This window comes from Phascolarctos cinereus, unplaced genomic scaffold, assembly GCF_003287225.1.
Source record: "Phascolarctos cinereus isolate Bilbo 61053 unplaced genomic scaffold, phaCin_HiC Scaffold_5;HRSCAF=322, whole genome shotgun sequence".
In the NCBI taxonomy this organism is placed as follows: domain Eukaryota; kingdom Metazoa; phylum Chordata; class Mammalia; order Diprotodontia; family Phascolarctidae; genus Phascolarctos; species Phascolarctos cinereus.
The window spans coordinates 239,098,540-239,122,784 of NW_027555958.1; the positions used below are offsets into that span (position 1 = coordinate 239,098,540).

General features: G+C 38.1%; 1 protein-coding gene across 5 annotated transcripts in view; it reads right to left on the minus strand.

Moving 5' to 3' along the window:
* Positions 1-24,245, minus strand: part of RNF8 (ring finger protein 8) — a 79,870-nt gene that overhangs the window by 50,220 nt on the left and 5,405 nt on the right. For all 5 annotated transcript variants that reach the window (XM_078155393.1, XM_020999429.2, XM_020999431.2 and 2 more), the window contains exon 2: positions 8,117-8,245. In XM_078155393.1, the coding sequence (XP_078011519.1) occupies positions 8,117-8,245 (129 nt within the window). The remainder of the gene's footprint in view (positions 1-8,116; positions 8,246-24,245) is intronic.

A 24,245-nucleotide genomic window follows, 5' to 3' on the forward strand; every position in this document is an offset into this window, starting at 1 on the left:
CTGGAACTTACTACCTGTGAGCAAGTTATTTCCTCTCTCTGGCCCCAGTCTCCTTACTTATCAAGTGAAGGGGTTGGATGTTAGCCAAGTTCCCTTCCTGTTTCTTATAATCCTGAATACATTAAGAGAATTGTGGCTTACTGGAGAGAATACAGATTTGGAATCAGGAAGACCTGGTTCGCTGGGAAAGTCAAGTAACACCTTCAAACCCTCTTCTTCCCCTCTAAGATGGGTACCTACTTTCCCACATTTGTTGTGAGGGTGAAAATGACAATGTAGATAATAAAGCTTATTTAGAATGCTATATTATCAACTGTAGTTATAATAAAACTTATGAAGTACACAAAAAACCAAGGAGAAAGGAACAACAATGTCTTGTACTGGACATCGTTATTCTGGAGGCTAAAACAATTAAGATGTCAAAGACTCTGGCTTTTGTCCAGTTGATTCACTCATTAAGCACTTATGACCTACTATGCTCAGTGCTACAGGAGATAATTATGAAAAAATGTAAATAAGGAGATAATACAAGTCCTATGCTTGAAGAATTTACAGGCTGGTTGTGGAGACAAAATGTACACACATGAAACCAGTGAACAATACAAGGTAATATATTAGCAAATATAAAGTTATGTGCACCAACCACAAATTCTGCAGTACTTCAGAAGGAAAAAACAATCAGAAGGTCAAATTAATTCATAGGAAAAGTCAGTTTTGAGCTAGGCTTCAAAAAAAGGGTGGGACTGAGATCAGTAACTATAGCTGGGGGACATCTTAAGAGGGCTCATATGCATCTCAGACCACAGGTCTAACTCTGGGGGTAGGGCTGGAGAGGAAGTTAAGCCCTAAAATAAAGCTAAGATATTGACAACATATACATGTCACATTCAACTCCTGACTCTTATCTTTTTGTCAGTTTTATTCAACCCGAAGATTAGGGGCAATATAAAATTGCATGTAAGTCAAGAGCGACGTGTAGGTAGCATGTGCTACTTCCTATTCTTCTCTCCACGCCTCTTCAAGGCTCTCAAATGTAGGAATTTTGCATGCAATATTTTCCCTACTACCGTCTCTGGGGCCTGTTTTTCTAACTGAATATTTTGTTGAAGAGCTAGGCTAAAAACAGTATGATCCGTTGGCTACTGTGCTGTAGAATAGCTCACTTGACTAACCCATTCCCCAAATTTTTTCAAGTCGGTCTAGAGGTGACTGGCTCTCACTGATGGCAGACCTCTGACTTAAACGATACCTGACACATTAACAAAGAACAAAGCAACTACAGTCTAGGAGCTATTAGAAACAGGAATGAACTGAGAAAAAAACTGATATTGCATACATAGCAAACTTCTCCAAGTAAGAAAGCAAGCTGACCATGAGTGTCAAAGGTCAAGGTACAAAAATTTAAGTAAAACTCAAAGGGCAATGATGGATTTCGTCATCAGATAAAAAAACAGTGAGTTAATATGGAACAGAGGTTTGAAGATAGGTAAAGGGGACTGAAGGGGTAAAGAAGCAACACAGAGCCTAGATCATGGTAGCACATCATGGCCCCCATGTACTTTCTCTACATGCCTTCTCAAATATCCCATGTCTGAGAAATAAGCTCTCAGTGCTCATTCTACTATACAAGCTTTCCTTCGGTTTCCCTATCTCTTAACTCCTGGTGCCACCTAGTGGCACAATTCTCATTTATTTATTTGTTTGTTTTCAGCATTCATTTCTAGTGGTGTAATTTATAAATCTTCCTACATCTGTCTCCTAGCTCTGCTTTTCAGTCACAGGTGACACCAGGAAAATATGAATCCACACATCCCTGCTATGCCATTCAGATATTCAGATCTCAAAGGATCACAGATTTAGAGCTGTAAGGGACTTTAGAAGTCATATAGTTAAACTTCCTCATTCTATGGATGAGGAAATAGGACAAGATAAGGGTCACAGAGGTACAAAGTACCACATCCTATTTCAAAGTGCTAGATAAAAATGATGAAATATGGAAATAGTCAATGTTAGATGTTTTTGGGGAAGAAAGAAACACTAGGACAATGATGGTGGAGTTGTGCACTGGTCTAATCATTAAGGAAAATAATATGGATAATTATGTAAGAAGGGCATATATCCCAAGAAGTTGTATGGAAAAAAAGGTACAATAGAGAACAAAATATTTGCTGAGGCACTTTTTGTGGCAGCAATAAATTGAAAATTTAGTAAGTACCCACTGACTGGAAAATAGATGAATAAACTGGACTACATGAATGTAATGCAATATATATTACTACACTGTAAGGAATAGTGAAAACGGAGGATTCAAATAAATAAGAGAAGACTTATGTGAACTGACACAGAAAAAAAGCAGAACCAAAAGAACAATATTGCCTAATATAACCCAATGACTATAATAATGTAAATGAAGACAACACTTAATGACAAGAGATTCTAGGTCAAACTAAAACACAATTCTCCTTAAGGAATGGCAAATTGCTGGGTGAGGTGGTAAATGCTTCTAATCCCTGCCACTGCGAAAGCTGAAGCTGGCAGATCTCTTAAGCTCAGTGCTTCTGAGCTGCAGTGGGCTAAAACTATCAGGTGTCTGCACTAAGTCCAGAATCATTACAGGGAACCCTCAAAATCAGGACTCATCAGGTTACCTAAAGAAGGGCGAACAGGCCCAGGTCAGAAATAGAGTAGGGAGACTGGGCCATTAAGCAGCCCCTGCTATTCAAAAGAAATACCTAATCTTAAAAAGGAAGTCAAGGAAGAGACCCAGAGGAAGGAAAGGAAGTTCCCGAGAAGGAAGGGAGGAGAAATGGTAAATTAAAATCAGTCAAAGACCCTTTTCTTTGCAAAGTACTATCAAAATTTTCTATGTGCTGTGGCTTATAATCATCTGCAAGGATAGATCACTGTCATAAGTATTTAAATGGCTAGGAAATGAGACGCTCAGAGAAAAAACAATTTGCCTAATGTTTCTCAACAAGTCAATGTGGGGAGAAAGAAACAGGTCAATAGTGAGATAAGATATTGTAACACCTCCTTTGCCCATTTCTTAGCACTCTAGTCACCCAAAACCTTCAGATATTTTTGTGCATTCCTAAGAACAAAAATTCACCAAGGGGGGCAGCTAGGTGGCGCAGTGGATAGAGCACTGGCCCTGGATTCAGGAGGACCTGAGTTCAATGTGACCTCAGACACAAAACACTAAATAGCTGTGTGACCCTGGGCAAGTCACTTAACCCCACTGCCCAACCAAAAAAAACAAAAAACAAAAAAATATGACTAATGTGAAAATATGTTTAATAGAAATATATATATATATATAGCCTATATCAGATTGCATGCCTTTTTGGAGAAGGTGGGTGGGGAAGGAGGGGAGAAAAAATTAAAAGCCAAAAGCATATGGAAGTGATTATTGATAAATCAAAATAAATTAATTTAAAAAAAAAGGAAAAAATAAAGGAAAAATGTATCTTTGCTAAGTGAAGGTACTGAGTCTTTATTTTGTTTTGTAAGCTTTGAGCAAAGCTGTTCCTCTTTATCTGATGACCCACAGGGTCTCTTGTTTGGCTTCACTTTGGGGTCTTCTGTGTCACTTTTCTTTTTCTTCTCTGTTGAACAATCAAGGCTTGAAGAATTTTGTACAAAGGCCCAAGCCTCATCCTCAGTAGCAAACTTCTTGAAACTGGCAGCAGGAAATCTGTTCACTTGTGCTTAACATTCACTCCAAGTGGGGAGCTCGCCAGTCTTGCATAGAACATGCTGGCACTCAGGCGGCACGGGCCATAGCAACTGAAGGCGCCCACGACAATTTTGGGAGCTCAGCTGCTCTGGGGCGTAGTGGCCACGGGGAGGACGCTCCCTGCACCCAGGATAGGCAAGGACTTGGGGGCTGGTTAAGTGTCTTTCACAGGCTTACCCAGCTATAGCAAGTGTCTGAGGCCACATATGAACTCAGGTCTTCCTAACTCCAGGCCCAACATTTTATCCACTGTATCACCAGCTGCTTCCAAATCAGACCCAGTCCAGGCTGGTGCTATCTTGAGGGACTGGAACATAAAGAGCTCAATGAAGGTGGGGATCAGCAGTGCAGAGGAAGATGAGTCTGCATTGGCCATCATGCTTCTTTTTAGTGGCACATTTGGTGATGCCTGTTAAAGTGTTGGCTGCCTACTGTGAAGTACTCTCCACTCATGGGAGATTAGAGAATAAAGTGCCTGTGACCATTCTATAAGAAGAGAGCAATGCTACATTGCTGACCAATTTCCCCAGGACTTCTCTATCATGCCCATGCACTGGGTACTTTCACCACCATCCCCCATCTACCCCAGCTTCCTCTGATAGATTTTTTTCCCCTTCATTAGAATGTAAGCTCCTTGAGGACAGGCACCATCCTTCTGTTTGTATTTGTATTCCCAGTGCTTATCACAGTGCCCAGCACTTAGTAAATGCTTAATAAATGTTTGCTGACTCACCTGACCTGAAAGGCAAAAAACTCAGGTCCCTAGTCACCTAGAAAGTCCCAGACCTTTTTGCCCTTTGAAGTATGAGGAGGTAAATTTATTCCAGGAAACAATTTGGATTTGAGATATATGAAAATGCATAGAATCTACCAACGTCAGAGGTTCCCCAGGGCTGGGGGGCATACTAGACCTATTCAAAGGAAATGTTTTAAGTGTGAAGAAGTCTTGGAATGGCTCAATGCCCTGATCCGTTTTAAACCTGATGTTCTGCTTTCTAGTATCTAGTATCCGGTCCCTTCAAAACTACTGTCATAATTCAAACACCTATAGCTTAAACTAAATTCTTTCCCCAGACCTTCTACCTCCTTCTCATAGTCAAAACACATTAAATTATATACAAGGGGAAAGAAAGTGGTCAACATATTTTATGAGACACATAAAATACTTAGCGCTTAGAAAAGCTGCCTGTATAGTAAGTATGTCACTGGCCAGTTCTCACACTTAATCAGTATACCTCAGTATAGTTCCTTTTCCTGCACCCTGTCAGGGGCCTCCTGGCACCACACATGTAATCCAACCCCTCAGAGGCCAGTGAGTATGAATTCCACCATCATGATCCAAACCTGATTGTCAGTTTTCCTTCCTAGAAACCTGCATGATGCTATTGAATTTACCCTGCTCACTAAGCTTATGATCAGCTCCTCATCATACTCCTAAAGCTAACTCAGCATGCTCTGGAGCAGAAGCCACCCAGGCCACAGGGCTATACAGATACCCTCATATCTGAAGGCTCCAATTCACAATATTAACTGTGAAAGGACTCTTGACAAACTTTAACTACGGACACACAGGACACATACTACTAATAACTCACTTTTCCTGGCTGTCTTCCTAAAAGGTCTGTATCAGCAGAATACACATGGAGAAGATAAGAGACCAAGGGACCAAGATGACCACTCAGCTGCCACCTTATTGCAAGCACAGCACCCCTTCTTCTCCTTAGGTCTCATGTAATATAAGCACTCTGCTTTAGCAGAACTGTAACTGCAAGGGCTGCTAGGTGGCGCAGTGGATAGAGCACCAGCCCTGAAGTCAGAAGGACCTAAGTTCAAATCCGACCTCAGACCAAACACTTGACACTTACTAGCTGTGTGACCCTGGGCAAGTCACTTAACCCCAACTGCCTTTAAAAAAAAAAAAAGAATTGTAATTGCGTAGTGTCACCCAAAGTGTCAAAGACTACACTGTCTCTCCCACTTAAATAATTTGGTTAGGTGCAGCTCAGATGTATAGAAAAACAAGTACTCTCTCAATTGCCAATGCCATACCAGATTCTGCTGCTTCCCAGAACTGCTTCTACCATCATATGAGAACTGAGAGCTGTGGAAAACGAGGGCCACAGGCTGAGAACAGGAGGACAAAAGAAAAGGAAAAGAAACTTTTTTTAAAGCTTACAGGATCAATTAAATTCATCAAATGTGTAGTAAGTACCTATTACGTACAAGAGACTCTATTAGACAGCAAGGAGAGAAAGACAAAAACCGAAACGTTCTGACCTTGACATGTGGTAGTAAATGGATTCCTGCTCTGGCTTGGGTTCTCCCAGATGACTTCTGAGTCCACAAGCTCACAGACTCAGAAATAGAAGAACGCTTAGAGCAAGAATTCTTAAATCTTTTTCATGTCCTGGACTTTCTGGTCATCTGATGAAACCTAAGGCCCCTTTTTATTTTATTGCTTTTAATATTGTTAAATTAACAATTTAGTATTGTTAATAGAAAGCAATTATAAAGAAATAAGATATATTTTTTCCCTATTCAAGGTTACAGGACCCCTGAAATCTAACCATGCACCACCTTGGGGGGGTCTTGTCTGTGGACCCCAAGTTAAGAATCCCTGATTTGACAGGGTCATCTTCGACCCCTTCATTTTACAGACGAGGAAACTAAAGCCCAGATAGGTTAAAAAATTCATCTAGGGGCACACAGGCAATGAGTATAAGAGCTGAGATTTGAACCCCAGATCCTTTGACCTCCAAATTCCACGCCCTTTCCACTGTACTACATTGCCTCTTTAATTAAGATTCTGGTTTTTTTTCCCCCTTCCTTTTCTCCTCTCTATAACCCCTTGGTGATTCTTTTCATTCCACCACTTTGAAACACCCATTTCTATGCAGGTAACTCCTAGGTCTCTAATTCTGATTACTTTCCTGAGGTTCAGACCCACAATGCATACTTCCTATTAGGCAATATTAAAGGGATTAAAAACCCAATAAGCCCCAAACTAAGCTTCCTATCTCAGGTTTGGTAGAGAGGAAACACAGGATGACATAGAAGAGCATCTTATTTGTTATCAGCAGTGAACCGACTGCTGTTCCTCCCTTCCACACTTACTAGCTATATGATTCTAGGTAAGTCACTTAATCTGTTTAAGCATTAATTTCCTCATCTATAAAAATAGCATAAAAATAATTCTAGTACCTACCTCACAGGGCTATAGCGAGGCTCAAATGAGAAGCAATCTGAAAACATTTTAAACTATGCAAATGGCCTTTATTATTATTTCCCCCTAAACTAGCGACTCCTTTGGACTTCGCTATTTCTATCTAAGGCAACACCAATCACCTAGTCTCACATGTCCATAACCTTGGAATTGTCTTTGACTTTTCTCTCCATCTTTAACATCTGATCAATCACCAGGTCATCTTAATTCCACCCCAGCAACACCTTTAAAAGCTATCCTTTCTTCCCTATTCCTTCTGCCACTATTCCAGGACAAGACCTCATTACCACCAGCCCTTGCAATCACAAAAGCCTTCTCTGGACACCAGAGTAATCTTTCTTAGCAATAGATCTGGTATCACTCTTCTCAAAAACTGCCAGAGTCCCTCATTACTAACTGAAAAAAGTTCACATTCCTCTGCCTAGCATTCAAGGATCTTCATAAACTAGCTGAGTATTTTTCTGTTAGTTTTCTGTACAATATTTTCCCATTTTTCTATACACTTATTCTCTAACTAAACAGAACTACTCTCCGCTACTATAATACATAGTAGCATACATAGAGGCACTCTCCTGTCTCTACCTTTGCTCATGTTACCTACAATTGGAATGCCTTCCTCCCTTTCTGCCACCTCTTCTACAAGGCCTTCCCCAATTCTACCACCTCTACCACAACCTCATTACATGGATCTCACACAGCACTGTTTTGCAATTCTCTAATGCCTTTATCACACGATACTGTGTATTATAGTAATCTGAGTTCTGTCTCCTCCTCCTCTTAAATCAGAGGTTCCCAAACTTATTTGGCCTACTGCCCCCATTAAAAAAAAAAAAGATACTCAGTGCCCCCTAGGGTTAGATTAGGTTAAACCTTACTTTTATTGAACACCTCTCAATTGCACCCAAGGCTACTACCGCCCCCCCCCCCAATGTTCCAGAGCCCCTCAGGTGGCGGTATTGTGCACTGTGAATCTATGTCTTAGACTAAAAGCTCTATGAAGGCAGGGACTTTCTTATTTAAAACTTTCTATCTCCATATGGAAGGTACTTAACAATTGTTTGGTGAACGAGCTAGTTTCTGGAATAGCACCTGTCCCAAATCAGGTATCCCTTTTGAAGACCATTAGGGTACCATATGAGTACTATGAATTCTTCTACCTTGTTGTCCATCACTGTCCACTGGCCCTCAGCATTCTGCTTGAAAACACAGTGGTTTCGGGAAATCATCAATGGACAAATTTTAGAAAGCAGCTGGTATGTGACATCGAATCCTCGACCAACTGTCACCTACAAAGACAATGAAAATGAGAGGCAATATTAGATAAAATATTGAAAGAAAAAGGTGTTTGCAATAATATTATCCAGTAGTATTTAAAACATTTTACAGGGAGGACCAGAATTATCTTTAGGCTAACTATGTTCATATACCCATAAAGAAGATGTGCCTTGCTACCTGGGCAACTTTAACCAATGCCCACCTTTTTCTACTTCCCAAGATCATTGAGCGTAGATTATTCCAATATTTGCCAGCAGATAAAAATAACAATGAAAATAAAATCAAAGGAAGAACTTCAGCTAAATTTTGAAAGAAACATAAAGCAAATATTTTGTCTGATAATTCATTTGATTCTATTTTGTTAAATGTTTTTATTTTAGTTTAGTTTTTTAGGCAATTGGGGTTAAGTGACTTGTCCGGGGTCACATAGCTAGTAAGCGTCAAGTGTTTGGTCTGAGGCTGGATTTGAACTCAGGTCCTCCTGACTTCAGGGCCAGTGCTCTATCCACTGTGCCACCTAGCTGCCCCTGAAAAAAAAAATCTCTTAACATTGTTGGTCTCCAGTTTTCTAATCTGTTAAAGGAGATTGTCTCTAAGATCTTTTCCCCATGTTAACTTTATGCTTTCCACAAAATTTGGAGTTTAATGGTTTCCTAGTTGGGGTTGTGAAAGGAATTATGATTTTCATATTAATCAATATGATATGTGTAATGGGTAAACCCAGCTGCCCCTATTTTGTTAAATGTTAAGGGTCTATAAATTGTTTTTTATTCTGTACATGATTTTGTTATTGATTACATTTATAATAAGAAATCACTCACGTAGAATGTTTTCCACACAACCACCCTATGAGGTAGGTAATACAAGCATTATGAATATCATGTTTAAAACACAAATTTTTATTAATGTATTTTTAAAAATCACTTACATTTTCTACTACATCGCTCCCCACATCCCTCCAAGAGATCCATCTTCGATAATAAAGAATTTAAAAAGAAAAAAAAAGTCCCACAAACGTTAACTACAGTATAAGGGGCTGCAAATGAAAAGCATCAACCACACAGTTAGTTTTAAAGGGCCAGAGCCCCTCAAGACTTGTATGCCATCTGAGACAAAGAACCAGCATGATATCAATGAGAGACTGCCTGATTATCTAATCTTAAACTGTGGTTCGAAACTCTATCCATCATGACCCACAGTTTAAGAAGTGCCGAAGGGGTCATGAGTGAAAAAAGTTTAGGAAACCCTGATCTAATGGACCAGTAAAACAAAGAGAGAGAGGAGCAAGGAAATAAAAGGCTCTACTCAAATTTGTTTTCACCTGTTAACATCAGCGAAAATAACAAAAAAAAAATGTAGCATAAGATGGAGCATGGTGTCATCTCATTTATCTTATCTGAAGTCTATTCTGGTTGTTATAATTCTTTAGCATTTTGCTTTGACTATTGTTTTGTTGTTCTGTCCACCGAACATGTGTATATGTATGCATTTTCCTGGTTCTGCTTACAAGTACTTCAGACTTTCCATCAGTTCACAAGAGCCTTTCTACACTTCTCTATAAACACACTTCATAATTTATTTAATTTTATTTTTATTCAGAACTTAAACTACTGCCCCATAAAAAAAAGAACATTTCCATATAAATAGCAAGTTCAGAAAGTTTATTGTGTTTGTATTCCATTCCTGGTATTCGCCTCCCTCTACTCCTATCCCTTCTCTTTCCCCTCTTAAAAAGAGAACCAATCTGATCCCCAACTCCTCAATTGTTGTTAGTGGTTAAATTTAACTCAATAACAACCCTTTGAAGTATTTAAGTTCTGAAGGGACACTAGTTTCTTCTCCCTCATTATAAAATCCATATATATACCAATAATAATAGTTAGCAATGATATAGTGCTTTAAAGTTTGCAAAGTGCCTCCCATATCAACTCATTAGATCCAAAATGCTCCTACTAGCACTTTTTGTGGCAATAAGAAACTAGAAACAGAGTGGTTACCCCTTAACTGCTAAATGGCTGAACTGAATAGAACTGGATGTTGTTATATTTATATCACAATATTATGGTACTACAAGGAATAAATAGGAAGAATTTAGAGAAACTTGGTAAGACTTGCATGAATAATGCCAAGTGAAGTAAAACAGAATCAAGAGAAAAATATACACAATGACCAAAATAAAGGAAAAGAGTAAATGGCATCTAAACTCAAACAAATGTAATGCTAGAGAACTGACGATGAAATATACTTACTTCTCTAGGCAGAAATGTGGACTACAGATACAAGATGAGGAATACGCTCATTTTACAGATGAAGAAATAAATGATGTAGTTTGTTCTGATTAATGGTATTTTGTTGCAATGGAAAATGGGAAATGACAGCAGTTTTAAAAACAGCATACTTTTTTTTAAAGATGCTCCACTGACTTGTGATCATGAATAGCTCTCCCAGCCTTGCTTTCTTCAACTGTAAAATGGGGATAATACCTTTACTATCAATTTACAGGACCACTGTGAGGACAAAAACAAATATGTATAAATATAATTTTGAAAAGTTTCCTAAAACATCATACAAATCCAAGGCTACCAGGGGTTAACAATTATGACTCAGACATGCTACCTATCTCCGACAGGTAATAAATTCAAAGTACAGATTTTCTTGGTAAAATTTGGCCAATGTAGGAATTTGTTTTGCTTGATTATCTTTATCTGCAACAGGGATCTCTTTTTCTTGCTTTCTCAGTGGGGAGAGAATGTTGATCTTTGTAAAAATAAAATTAAAACAATTCTGATTCAGAAACCACTGTATTTAAGCTCTCTATCAGAACAGCAAAGAATCCATTCTTCAAACAGCATGAACCCATTATTTAAGAAATCTTCCCTAGCACCAATCTTTTATTTTATTCCTCTGCTCTAGGTTTCCTAAGCCTTTGAGTATAGAGGTTTTACTTTACTGTTTGTAGTTTTTCATTTACTGCTTTTTAATTATTCTCTACTTGTTTCAAGTGGTCTGGTGTCATGGAAAAAGTGCTGAATTTTAAATGGATCTAAGGTCAAATCCTGGTTCTGTCAATTAGTACCCTTCTGGCCTTGGACAAAAAACTTCCCTCTCTGGGTCTCGATTTCCTCATCTATAAAAAGAGAGGGTTGGACTAAATAATTTTTAAGGTTCCTCCTGGCTCTACATCTATGATTCTATGGCACATCTGTTGTGTCTCCCCAACTAGGTAATGAAAATCACACCAAAGCAATTGTACTTTGTATTGAGAATGTTAAAGTCTTGAACGGATTAAAAAAAAAAGTATTTGCCCTCAGAGAAGTATGACCTAGTTAGGTGGACATTAATATTTCAATGTATCTATGATCTCATCAACGTGGGCATATCCCCTTTTGCTTGTAGATCAGTCAATCCACAACACCCCTCCCCCCAATTCTGTGAACTCCATCCTCATACATCCACATAGGTTCCTCCCTCTCTCATGACAGTTTTTCACTAGGCTTTTTTGTAATCTGCCTACAGCAGCAAAACAGTATGGCCAGCCATCTCACGTCCTTCAGCATGAGAAGCTTCTCCCTTTTCCAATCATATTTTTCCTTTTTGATGCCACATCCCTGCCTCTGGCTCTCCACTGTTCTTTGGTCCACATGCAACTTTTGATTTTTCAGAGAGCAACAGTATTCCAAGATTCACAACTATATATTACTAGGAGATGATATGTATTTTAAAAGTGGATCTTTGTGTTGAGAATCAACTTGTTAGGCAGCTACATGGAACAGTGGATAAAGCTGGACCTGGAATCAAAATGACCTTACTAGTTGTATGACCCTGGGCAAGTCACTTAATCTGTTTGTCTCAGTTTCCTCATCTATAAAGAGGGAATATGAACAGCATTGCCTACCAGGATTACTTTGAGAAATATTTATAAAGTACTTTGCAAATTTTAAAATGCTATATAAAAGCCAGGTATTAAATGCTATTATCTTAGAGAATACTAAACCATTTTCCCTACGTTCTTCCTCCAACTCAGTTCTGGGTTCGATTGACCATCTTTAGTGCCCATCCCAGATACACGTGCTAGGATATTATCACAATGCACTAATCATTCAGTGGCACATCACAATATGAACAAGTTATTTTTCATCCATCCAGTTTGCCTATATGGATTATTAGACTCACACTGTTTAAGCATTTATGGATCTCACTGAGGAAGCAGCCTATAATGTTGCAAGGACTGATATTATTATCTCTCCATAAACAGGAACATCTAGAGAACCTCATCATCTACAGGGAATTCCACTAAGATTCAGACCTTGCAGAAGACATCTTCTACAGCGGTAGTGAACTCCTTTGGTGAACATACATCTCCTTGGTACTTGAAGTGACATTAATACTAATCACAGTGTCACTGGAGTCATCAGTGACAGAGGAACACACTTTAGTGTGCTATATTATAAAACAGAAATGGCAATTAAGATGAAAAAGTTAGGAACAACTGCTGAATTAGACTCCAATCAGTACACACAGAAAAAGTTCATGATTGAGGAAATGCAACCAAAATGCCTCAAAAAAAGGTGAGTGCAAGAACATCACTAACTACTGAGCTATGTTCAAAATATTTATGCAAATGATCTACAGAGACATTGAGGGCATTTTCAATGAAAATGAGAAAGGAAAGGAGAAGGCTTTTGCAAATGACTCTCTACAGGAGACCACATCTTTTTAGTCATGCAACTGAGTAAATTGCAGAGAATATCAGATCTCACTGTTTGTCATTTGCTGCTTTAAAAAAGCATCTGACTTGGTAAAGCGGCCTCAAAACAACAACAAAAACCAAACCACCCTCTTGTGTGAATGTAAGTCTGATAAATTCAATCACTAAAATCTATTCAGTCTTCTGATTAACATAAAAAATACTTGAATGAACCAACATGAAAAGAAATTTAATAACATTTACAGAGTAATCTTTCATTCATTCCTTCTTAGGTCACTAAGTGTTCTCAAAGCTTATGTTAAAAGCGCACAAGTTCTAAAAAGTTCTAACCAGGTTGCAATTTTTTTTTTATCATGTGATAGCAACATTCTCTACCAAGGTCCTTGTCATATAGGCTGAAGTAGTCATCCCCCATCTTCCCCCCCCCCCCGGAAAAGTAATAAAGCCATTCATGAGACTTGATTGGTCCAGGGGACTAAAATTTGAGCCATTTCCTGGTAGCCTAAATACAAAAGCCCAGTGCACAAGGAGCAAGGAGTTCTTCTAGCTTGATACGTAATTCTGGGCAGGCCATCATGATAAATGCAGAACCAGGAGAGCTATGCCTTGAAACAATGCTGTTTCCTAGCTGAATATCCCTTCCGTATTATTGTTAAGTAGAACTTCTTTGTTAAATATTACGGTGTACTGCTGAAAGGAAAATTCTTCATTTAGGTTTTTCACCCTGATTAACAAACTCAGGACAAAGAGAATTAAAAGGATTTTATTACAAGTACATCAAAATAGCAACACGTTGACTGGCTGATCACTGAACATCAGCAAAGGCTTCATCAACCAAGGCTTCAAGGGGGGACAGCAACTTTAAAACAATTTAGATAGGTCTGCCTCTGCAAAAGATGCTGGGCCTTGCATCTCAGTTCCTCCCCAAAGTAACAAGAATGTGACACTGCAAATAGGGGTACATGACAAAGAGCAGATAATACAAAAAGCTTCAGGTAGCTAGATGACTCCTTCCTCAGCAGAACCTCCCCCTACACTGACTGATACGCAGGGAACAATGGGATACAGAGTCAACATAACTTTCAACAGTATAAATGTCTCATTTCATCCTAATCTGAAGCCTAACCAACTGGACCGGCCTTGAGTCAGGCCAGGCCCATCATAGTCTGCAAAAAAAAAAAATCATTAACATTGTCCAATATCAACCAATTAAAAAAATTTACTGTGTCCACTATATGCTAGGTACTGTACTAAGTGTTAAGGACAGAAAGGCAAAAATAAAATATTCCTGGCCCTCAAGCTTACATTCTATGGGGAAACAAAACATGTGCACAAATGAGAATAGTACAAAGATAAATGAGGGGTATTCACTCACAAGAGGGCAAATCAAAGTGTAATGGAAACGATCCTGGATTTGGAGTCAGAGAGTTTGGATTCAAATGCTAATTTACCACCCCCTTCCTCATCTCAGGCTCTCAGTTTCTTCATCTGTAAAAGAGGTTGAACTAGATGACTTCTGAGGTTCCTCCTGGGTCTAAGTCTCTGACCCAACAAGATGACAACCTAAAGTGAGCCCAGAAGGAAGATAAGGCTTCTCAGAGGTACAGCTGTAAGGAGGAAGTGCCTTTCAGGCATGGGAAATAGCTTGTATGACTGATGAGAAGTCGTAGAGTTCAGAAAATAGTTCAATTGGACCGAAACAGAGTTCATAAAGAACAGTAGTATGAAATAAGGCTAACAAGATCGGTGGAGCCATATCTGCAGTAGTATTTTTCAATTATATAGAGATGTTGTTGTGACTGATGATACAAATTCAACTAAAAAGCTTTACTGGTTTCATGGAAGTTTTTGTAATCCAATAAACAATTTTCTCAATCAATAGATAGTAATGGCATACAAACAACCCAAGCCCCAAGTTATTTTGTCTCTTAATAAGGTGCAACAGGATTGCAAATTGACGTTTGCAGAGGTAATTACATCAATAAAAATCACAGACCTTTCAAATACTTAAGTACAAAGCAACATCATTCAAAGAGTAGTGTCTTAAATTTCTCCTGCCCCATTACTGCCACGCTACTCTAGGCCTTTGTTATTTCGTGTATAGAATCTTACATTGGCTTCCTATTTGCTCAATCTGCTTTCAGTCTCTCCTTACCCTAGCCACTCCACCACCAAATTAGTTATCTTGAAGCTTAACTTCATAGGATCATAGATTTAAAACTGGAAGGGGCCTTTAGAGGTACAACGCCTACATTGTACAGATGAGGAAATTACATGTCATTGTATGAAATATTAGCCCAGAGTTTTCTACAAAAGGTTTTCATTACTGCAAAGGAAGACTCAGAAAACTCAAGGAAAGCTGCTCCTTTTATTTTGTCAAGACGAGATCTATAGTTTTCCCTTTAATTCAGTGTGAATGACTATGCTAACAAGGACACATTCCTTCTTTTGTAACACCTGAAAAGAATCCTCTTTTGTGAGTAACAAGTATACCTTTCCTCAGCTCTGTATAGACCAATAAGCACTACTCCTTTTTTCTCTGGATTATGAGAATGGTAGAATGGTATAAATATTACTATTCTAATTGTAAGGGACACACATGTCAAGTCACCTGTTGGGTCAGTGTTTCATTTGGAATGAATGAACTGTAGTTTTAAATGCCTTTGCCTCACGTGCTGGCTTACTGACAGAGGACCCAAAGAGAATTTATGAAACAATTTTTAACATCAATAGATAGATTATAACCTACATAAGCAAAAGCTCTCTGGGTGGTCCTCAGTAATGTTTAAGAGTGTAAAGGAATTTCCCAAAACAAATGGAGGAAAAAATTCTTCCAAGGGATTAGCTCTTTGTTTTTTTCTGAAGGGAACGGACTCAGTGGGTACACAAATAGTGGGAAAAGTCCCACAGGTATAGCAAATATGTTAGGTGCCATAATTTCTGTAGTCATCGTTGCAATGTGAGTGATCCTAACTGTGAAGGGAATTATCTCTGTACATTTGGCCTAAAGACCTTTAAAAGGGGTGGCACTGCCTCAACCCAGGGTTCTAATGAGGCCCAAGCAACCCAAACCAAAAAGGAAAGGAGCCGCCAACATCTATTTCTTTTGAACAGAGCCATAAAAAAATGAAAAGAAGGGAGCTCAATAACTGAAGACAGTTTCTTGGGGACTGGTTGCATGTTCTGTGGAAAAGCTATTTATGCAATTTCTTATTCATTCAATTCTATCTCTCCTGTGCAGAGAAGAGAGCTTATTCTGAGCAAAGTGTCCTTAGGGAACTTATAAGGCAGACCCAGGAACTAAGTGAGCTCCCAGTCTTAAGCCTTTTCCTAGTTCTCTATTATTTCATAACTAGTTCTAGGCTTCATACAGCGAGGCTATTAGCTGGGAGGTTATCTGGTGGCTGCATGTTAGCTCACAGTGGAAACTGATAATAGAGTATTTGGAAACACTGAGCAATAAGAAACTTTTTTAATGCTGAACATATCCTAGGAAAAAGAAATTTTATTTGTCTTACTACACCACTTTAAAATAATTCAGAGGTGGTTTTTTCCCCCAGTAGTCCACATTTACATACATTTATTCTTTGTAAATGTAACGCTATGGTATTAAAAGAAACAATGGTTAAAAATATGTGTTGAAGCATGACAGGCCCTTTGAGTAAATAAATCTTAGTAAAGGAGGAGGTATGGGAGGGAGGGGTGAAAAGCATAAGGGGTACTTTAAAGAAAGGTATTATCATGAAAACTTTGACTATTCACTGACAGCAGGAATAACATTTCTCAGGTTATCACACTAAAGTTGATAGCAATTAGCAACTAAAAGAAAAACAAGGCCCACAGGCCTGCACATGATTTATATAATTTACCACATGAAACTTTTGATAATGACTTTTGACTTGAATATTTTTAACCACACAACTTTTAAACAGCTCTTTTCTAGTTATATGGATCAAATAAGATATATAAAGTGCAAACTGCTATTTAAATGTCAGCTAATATTATTTGATGGCTCCATACAATCACAACACAGTACCTTCCACAAAAAAAGGATCCTCACCATTTGCTTTTTCATGGAACTTTTACAAAATAGGCAAGCACCTAGCTTATTAAAAATGTTATCTTCCATACATTTTAGGCCTTGCACGATGTTGCTATTTGGAGGATTATTAAACAATTTTATCTCTGTGGTTGTATCTATCAAGGAATGTTGCATCATCTTAACATAATAGGGAAGATTTTTTTTTTGCTCTGAAGTAATTTTTATTTTTGGTAATCAATAAATCATGAAAACAGTGGGATGGGATCTTGTATTGCCTATATCTTTGTCAAATGTGTAATTACAGATGTCACGCTATAGAAAAGTCTATAAAAGCATGCCTGTACCCTTCTTACAATCCCATCAAAAACACCTGTTTGGCAGCTAGGTGGACAGTGCGCAGAGCGCCTGTAGTCAGGAAGACTCGAGTTCAAATTTAACCTTAGACACTTACTAGCTATGTTATGCTGGGTAACTCACTTAACTTGTTTGCCTCAGTTCCCATAATGCAAAATGGGAGTAATAACAGCACCTACCTCATAAGGTTGTTGTGCGGATCAAATAAGACAGATTTTTTTTAAAAAATGCTTCAGAAACAAAAGAATATTCAGACACATAACTGTCATAATGATTTCATAAATATGAAAGTACCAAAATGGATCAGTAATCAATGATTTCTTCTACGAAGGCTTTTTTGAGGAAATAATACCATCTGTGAATGTTTTTATTTTAGAATCTTACTATCTTTGAGAAAATTGCTCCCTTGTTAATACTCAAATTATGTCACCATCAGCATATATTATTTCCTACATATTTGGTTATTCTTTCAATTTCATTTTTAAACATTCTCAGAATGATCCAGGTTAGTTCTGTCCCAAGTCATACTTTCTACATGCTCAATTCCCCCACCTTGGTTTTTCCACAGTTAAGATAAGACAATTCTAACTATTCCACTGCCATTCTCCATAATGAAGCAAATTGCAAATAGCTGCAATTAACTGAATTAAAATACAAGATTGTAGGCAGAGAGCCACAAAGCTGCTAGCAGGATGACTTTTACTTTTAGTTGGGGAAACTTTCCCATGATGGGGAACCTTCAGAGAATAGATGGCAATGGGGCTAGGTACTGAAGGAGAGACATGATGTAAGCAACTCGAGATAAGGACAGCCATTCCAGCCATGGGGCAATCCCATAAAACAAAGAGAAACAGAAAAATGCTAGAGGAGTTTGGGGAACATCGAACAGTCCAGTTTAGCCGAATCACAGAACAGAATTTAATTTTAAGCCAGCTTAACGTTCTGTTTCGGATGTCCAAATCTAATCTCCCCAAAGATACTATGAGTTTCCTGAGAACAGGAATTTTTTGCAAACAATATGCAATTACATTTTTAAAACAAGGGTTACTGAGACAACAAAGAATGGTCTTCTGTCTTGGAAAATCTGAGCCATAATGATACATAATTCTTACATATTTTCCACAGAATCATCCAAGAACCTAAATACTTATTGAATGAAACTGAGAAGATATGAAACCTAATAACACATATGCTAATCAAGTCTTTTTAACTAAAATAATTATAACTCTTCTCTCATTATTTTCATTAAAATGTTATCGAGGTAGGAAAGGAGACAGATTGGTCAGCAATTACTATTATTTCTTTGGTTACCTTTTGGGGGATAATAACAAGTCCCAAGCTTTCCCCCCCCCATGCCTTTTGTAGGCTTTTTCAGATATTCTGGGAATGGATCCCTCTACACCCTAAAAATACATCAAAATTGCCCGGGGCCAGCAAAGACTGCTGCCTCACCTCTGCAGATAAAACACTGACGTTGGAATCAGGAAAACCTGAAGAGAAATCTTGCTTCTTACACTTACTAACTGTACAATTCTGGTCAAGTTCCTAAGCCTTTCTGAGGCTCAGTTTCCTAATCTATTGTTGTATCTAACCTGTAAAATGAAGACAATAGCATCTACCTTACAGGGCTGCTGTTGCTTATATTTTTGTTAGACAAATCTAAATCCTGAAAAGGGTATGTTGGGGTCCTCCACTATTATAATTTTATTAATTCTGCCTGTAATTCAATTAGCCTTCTCTTTAAGTATTTAAAAGTTAATTATGAATCCAATAACCCTACCCTAGTCAAAGGCCACACTTGAGGACCTAGAAGGCCACACATGGCCTTGAGGCCACAGGTTCCCCACCTGAATTATACCATATGGTACATATAAATTGAGTACTGATGTTGATTTATCTATGGCACCTTTAAGCATTATGTAGTTTCCCTTTTGATCTCTTTGTATTTATTTTACTGTTGTCCTATCTGCAGGGTCACGACTGCTAACAGTAACATCTGGAAATCACTTGCCACAATAACCATAAGAGCCTAGAAACTGTTTCATCCAGAAAACACTTGATTTTTTTTTTTACCTAAGCTGAGTGGTATGGCAGCTAAGAATAATAGCAGTATAATAAGCTTATTTCTAAAATCTTAGAGGAGAGTAGTGGAAGGTCAAGACGAATTATCTCATAAAAGTGAAAAACAGTGTAGGAAAAAACAAATTTATAGAAAGCTTTACAAGAGACCTCATGTAAGCAAAATCATTCCTAGAATATTTAAAAGGGAAGACAAATAATGGATAAAAAAATGAAAAAGATCTGTCAGTCAGCAAGAATTTATTACATTACTGTGACATGTCAAACTATGTGGGGCACTATGAATACAAGGACAAAAACAAAGTCTCTGCATTCGAGAACTTAAATTGTATTGGAAACAACACGTACAGAAAAGACATCAAACCTGAGACACACAAAACTCCTTCTGTGCAGCTGAATTAATTTAAGATGAACCGGATTGTCTTGTAAACATTTTAAACTCAACATATCCAAAACTGAACTCATTATCTTTCCCCCTAAACCCTCCCCTCTTCCTAACTTTCTTATTATTATCAAAGATACCACTATCTTCCCAGGCACCAAGGCTCAAAACTTAGGCGTCATCTTCAGCTCCTTAACAAGGTGGTACAGTAGCCTGGAGTTAGGAGGACCCAGAGTTCAAATCTTGCCTCAGATACTGCATATTTGTCCCTAGTCAAGTCACTTAACCTCTGCCTCCATTTCTTCAATTGTAAAAAACGGGGATTAATAGCACCTACCTCACAAGATGTTGTGAGGATCAAATGAGATGTTTTGAAAGTGCATAGTAGAGTGCCTGGACATAGTAGGAGCTTAATAAATATTTGTTTCCTTCCTTCCCTCTCTCACCCTTTCCCCCCATCCAATCTACTGTCAAACTGTGTTGATGTGATCTTCATAATGAGAAATTTTATCTCTCATATATGGCCCCTTCTCTCTTCTGATACCGTCACCACCACAGTACATTGCAAGTGCTCATTACCTCACTCCTGAACTACTATAATAGCCTGCTGGTTGCCTTCTGCCACAAGTCTCTCCCCACTGCAGTCCAGCTTCCACTAAGCTGTCAAAGGGATCTTCCTTGAGCACTAATTTGCCATGTCACTCCCCTAATCAATAACCTCTAGTAGCTCCCTATCACCTACAGGATAAAATATAACCTTCTGTTTGGCATTCCAAGTTCTCCATACAATCACACCCCAACCCCACCCTGCCCTTTCCAGTCTTCTTATACCTTACACCTCCTCCCCACTATGTAGTCTATAACCCAGGGACATTGGCCTCCTATCTCTTTTTCCAACAAGACATTCTATCTCCCATTTCTGGACATTTTCACTGGCTGTCCTCCTCTCATCTATTGGCTGCCCTGAAGTCCCAGCTAAACCCACCTACAGGAAGCTTCTTCCGATGCTCACTCATTCTAATGCCTTCTTCTCTGTTGATTATCTCCAGTTTATCCTGTCTGTAACTTGTTTGTGCACAGTTATCTGCAGGTTGTCTCTCCCCATTTGACTGTGAGCTCCAAGGACTTCATAGCTCCAGAACTTAGTACAGTACCTGTCACACAGTAAGTGCTTAATATGCTACCATTAATAAATGTTTATTGAAAAAGGTCCTCTGACTCCAAATCTAGTATCCTTTCCACTGCATCAGATATCAAAGTAATAAAATCAGCTTTCTAACAAACTAGGTCAAATATGTAAAGAGAAGTGTCCAAAATACCACTCAATTTTGTAGGGAAAGAGTAGGGAAGTGGAAAAAAAGAAAAGTAGATTTTTAAAAATGAGTTTAATTGATGCCTTCTGTTTTTCACACAAGTAATTATCATTTCTACCCTTATGCTTGCTTTAAAAAAAAAAAGCATTTAGGCAAAACCAACTGAAAAGCTGTGGAATCTGACAGCATATACAACATTCCATGCCCACAGTCCTTTACTACCAGGAGGAAGGGAGGATAACTTCTTCCAGTGTAACATCACCTGTTCCAATATGGATCAAGTAATCAGTCTTTGGACACAGTTACAATGTATAATTTTCTCCTGGTTCTTTCTCTGCTCTGCATAAATTCATTCAAATCTCATTTTCCCCCAAATTCCTCATATTTGTCTTTTTTGTTGTATTATAACATTTGTGCAGTTATTCCCCAGTTTTGCACTATCGCAAGAAGTCCACTACGAACATTTTAGTATATCTAGGACCTTTCTCTCTTTGCTAATTTTTTAAAAATTATAAACCAGAGAAATATCAACAAATATTTCTCTTTGACTTTCATGTATATGCCTAGTACTGGAATCACTAAATTCAAAGGTATGAATCATTTAGTCACTTTTCTAACATAATTCAAAATTTTCTACAACAGTTAGTCCAACTCTAGCCAGTTTCACCAACAGTGTATTATTGCACCTATCCAACACTGACAATTTTTACTTTTTATCATCTTTGCCTATTTGATAGGCTCAAGGTAAAACCTCAGTTGTTTGAATTTGCATTTGTATTACTAGTGGAGTATTTGTTCCTGATTATTGATCATTTGCATTTCTTATTTTGAAAACAAGTTTATATGCTTCAAGTCCTCATGTACTAGGAGGTCTGGCTTTTGCTCTTATATAGTTCACTTAGCTATTAGATTTGTATCAGAGATATTTCATGTTAAAAAAATTCTCCATTCACTTCTTCCGACTTTATACAAAATTTAAAACTGTCATCTTCTATCAGCCTCACTTCAACTACCCTTTTCACCAACTCTCAACTTTTCTAACCTTTATCCAGGGAATGTTTCTATTTCTTCCCTCTCCCTGGCTTTTTGTATGTCACATTAGCATTCCTATCTAGATTTTTAAGCTCCCTGAGAATAAGAATCCTGTCTTACGTTGTGTTTTTTTTTATCCTCTACAGTATTGACATTTATTCCTTAACTGATCTAACTCTCCCTTTTCTTCTTTCAATCTCAGATCCTTTCCATATTTCTCTCTTAGCTCAATACCCTAAGGCCCGGCTCCATCTTGTCACAGCCTCAGTTACCATCCATCTCTATGTTCCCGCATATTTCCTCCTGTCCATTCCCACATTTCACTTCTTTCTTTATGCATGTGGGTGCTTACTCACCCACAACTAGTATAGCCCTATTTCTCATCTCCACACCACCCCCATCTATAGCTATCTATACACATTTATCTCTTTTACTTCATAGTAAGTTCTTTCAGTGAAAGGTTTGTGTCCTATTCATAGTTTTATCCAGTAAACTGGCTATAATGTAATCCTCAGGCAGGCAAAGTAGACTCACTTCAAATACTAAGTGATTACAATGTGGTAAAAACACTGTCCATAACAGAGATTCAAAGACAGAAGAGACAGTCCCTGCCTTGAAGAAGCTCACAATACATTAAAAGAGTGAATATATATTCATTCGCACAGTTAAGTACACAGATAAGTAAATACAAGGTAATGAGAGGAGGCAGGGAGCACTGACAATGTTTACTTGGGAGAGGAGATTAGGGTTTCATAAAAGTGGTTCCTGAAAGAGGCCTGAAGAAAAACAAGAGCCAGAATTCAGGACAGTTATATTCTGGGCTTGTATAAATGCACAGAGGGGGCCAAGAGATATATCCAGTTTGAGGAATAGCCAGTAGTAGTGCAGTTTCGCTGGAACACAGGTAGATAAAAGCAAATATGAAAGGCTTGTACAGGGCCTTACATGCCAGGATGAGGACTTTGCATTTTATCTTAAGGGTTTCTGAGTAGGTGATATGGTTAGAACTGTGCCCAAAGACCTATTTTGTCAGCTGTTCTGATGAACTGAAAGAAGGAGAAAACTAAAACAGGGCATCTAATCAGAAGATTCTTATAAATAGAAAGCAAATAACTGATGTAGATATAAATTAGGATTGTGAGTAGAGAGAAGGGAATAGATTTGAGATATGGTAGGGAGAGAAAACTGACAACCAGGGAACTTACTGAATATGGTAGGGTAAAGAAGAATGAAGGTGATTTTAATGTTATCAACTTTAATTACTGCAAGAATGGCCACGCTCTCAAAAGAGGGAAGTTTAGAGGAGAAGATAAGTTGTTTAAATATAGTAAATTCAAGACACTGATGGGACATACAGATGGAGACATTTAGTAGAGAAATGGAGCTGTGGGAGAGGAGTTTGGGGTGTAGTGGACACAGCACGGGACTTGGGGTTGGGAAACTCAAAGTTCTGAACCCTTATCCAGATATCTACTACCTGTAGAGTCATTTTAGCCTTTCTGGGCCTCAGTTTTCTCACCTCTAAAAGGAAGGGGTTGATCTGGGTGACGTCTAAGATCCTTTCCAGTTCAAGGTAAAAAAACATTTTAATGTCCCAGGTTACGTAGATTCACATATTGTATTACCTATTTTTAATTAATCTTCATAAGATGGAAAAATGACTTTAAAAAGATTCTTGAAAAGAAAACTGATCATTGAAGATAACACCAAGATTTGAGGCACTGATAAACAAGAAACTGGTAGAGCTGACACTGCTACAAGCATTTCATCAGCCACATTACAAGTTAAAAGCAGACAATCTAACCAGATATGATAAAATTCGGTCAAAAAAATAAAAAATTATTCCTCCTCGGACACATACTAGTTGCATGCACCACTTAACTTCTCTGGACCTCAGTTTCCTTTACACGTAAAATGAGGGGGCTGGACTTGATAACTGTCCCTTCTAGTTCTAAATCTACAAACCTATGATTAAGGAAATTTTAAAATGTGGCTTTATATCCTCTTTTATTAAAGTTCAGATTGTGCCTTGAGATATGCTAATGATAGCATGAAGCCAATATTATTAGAAAGATATTTAAAACTAAGTTTTTGTTGCCAA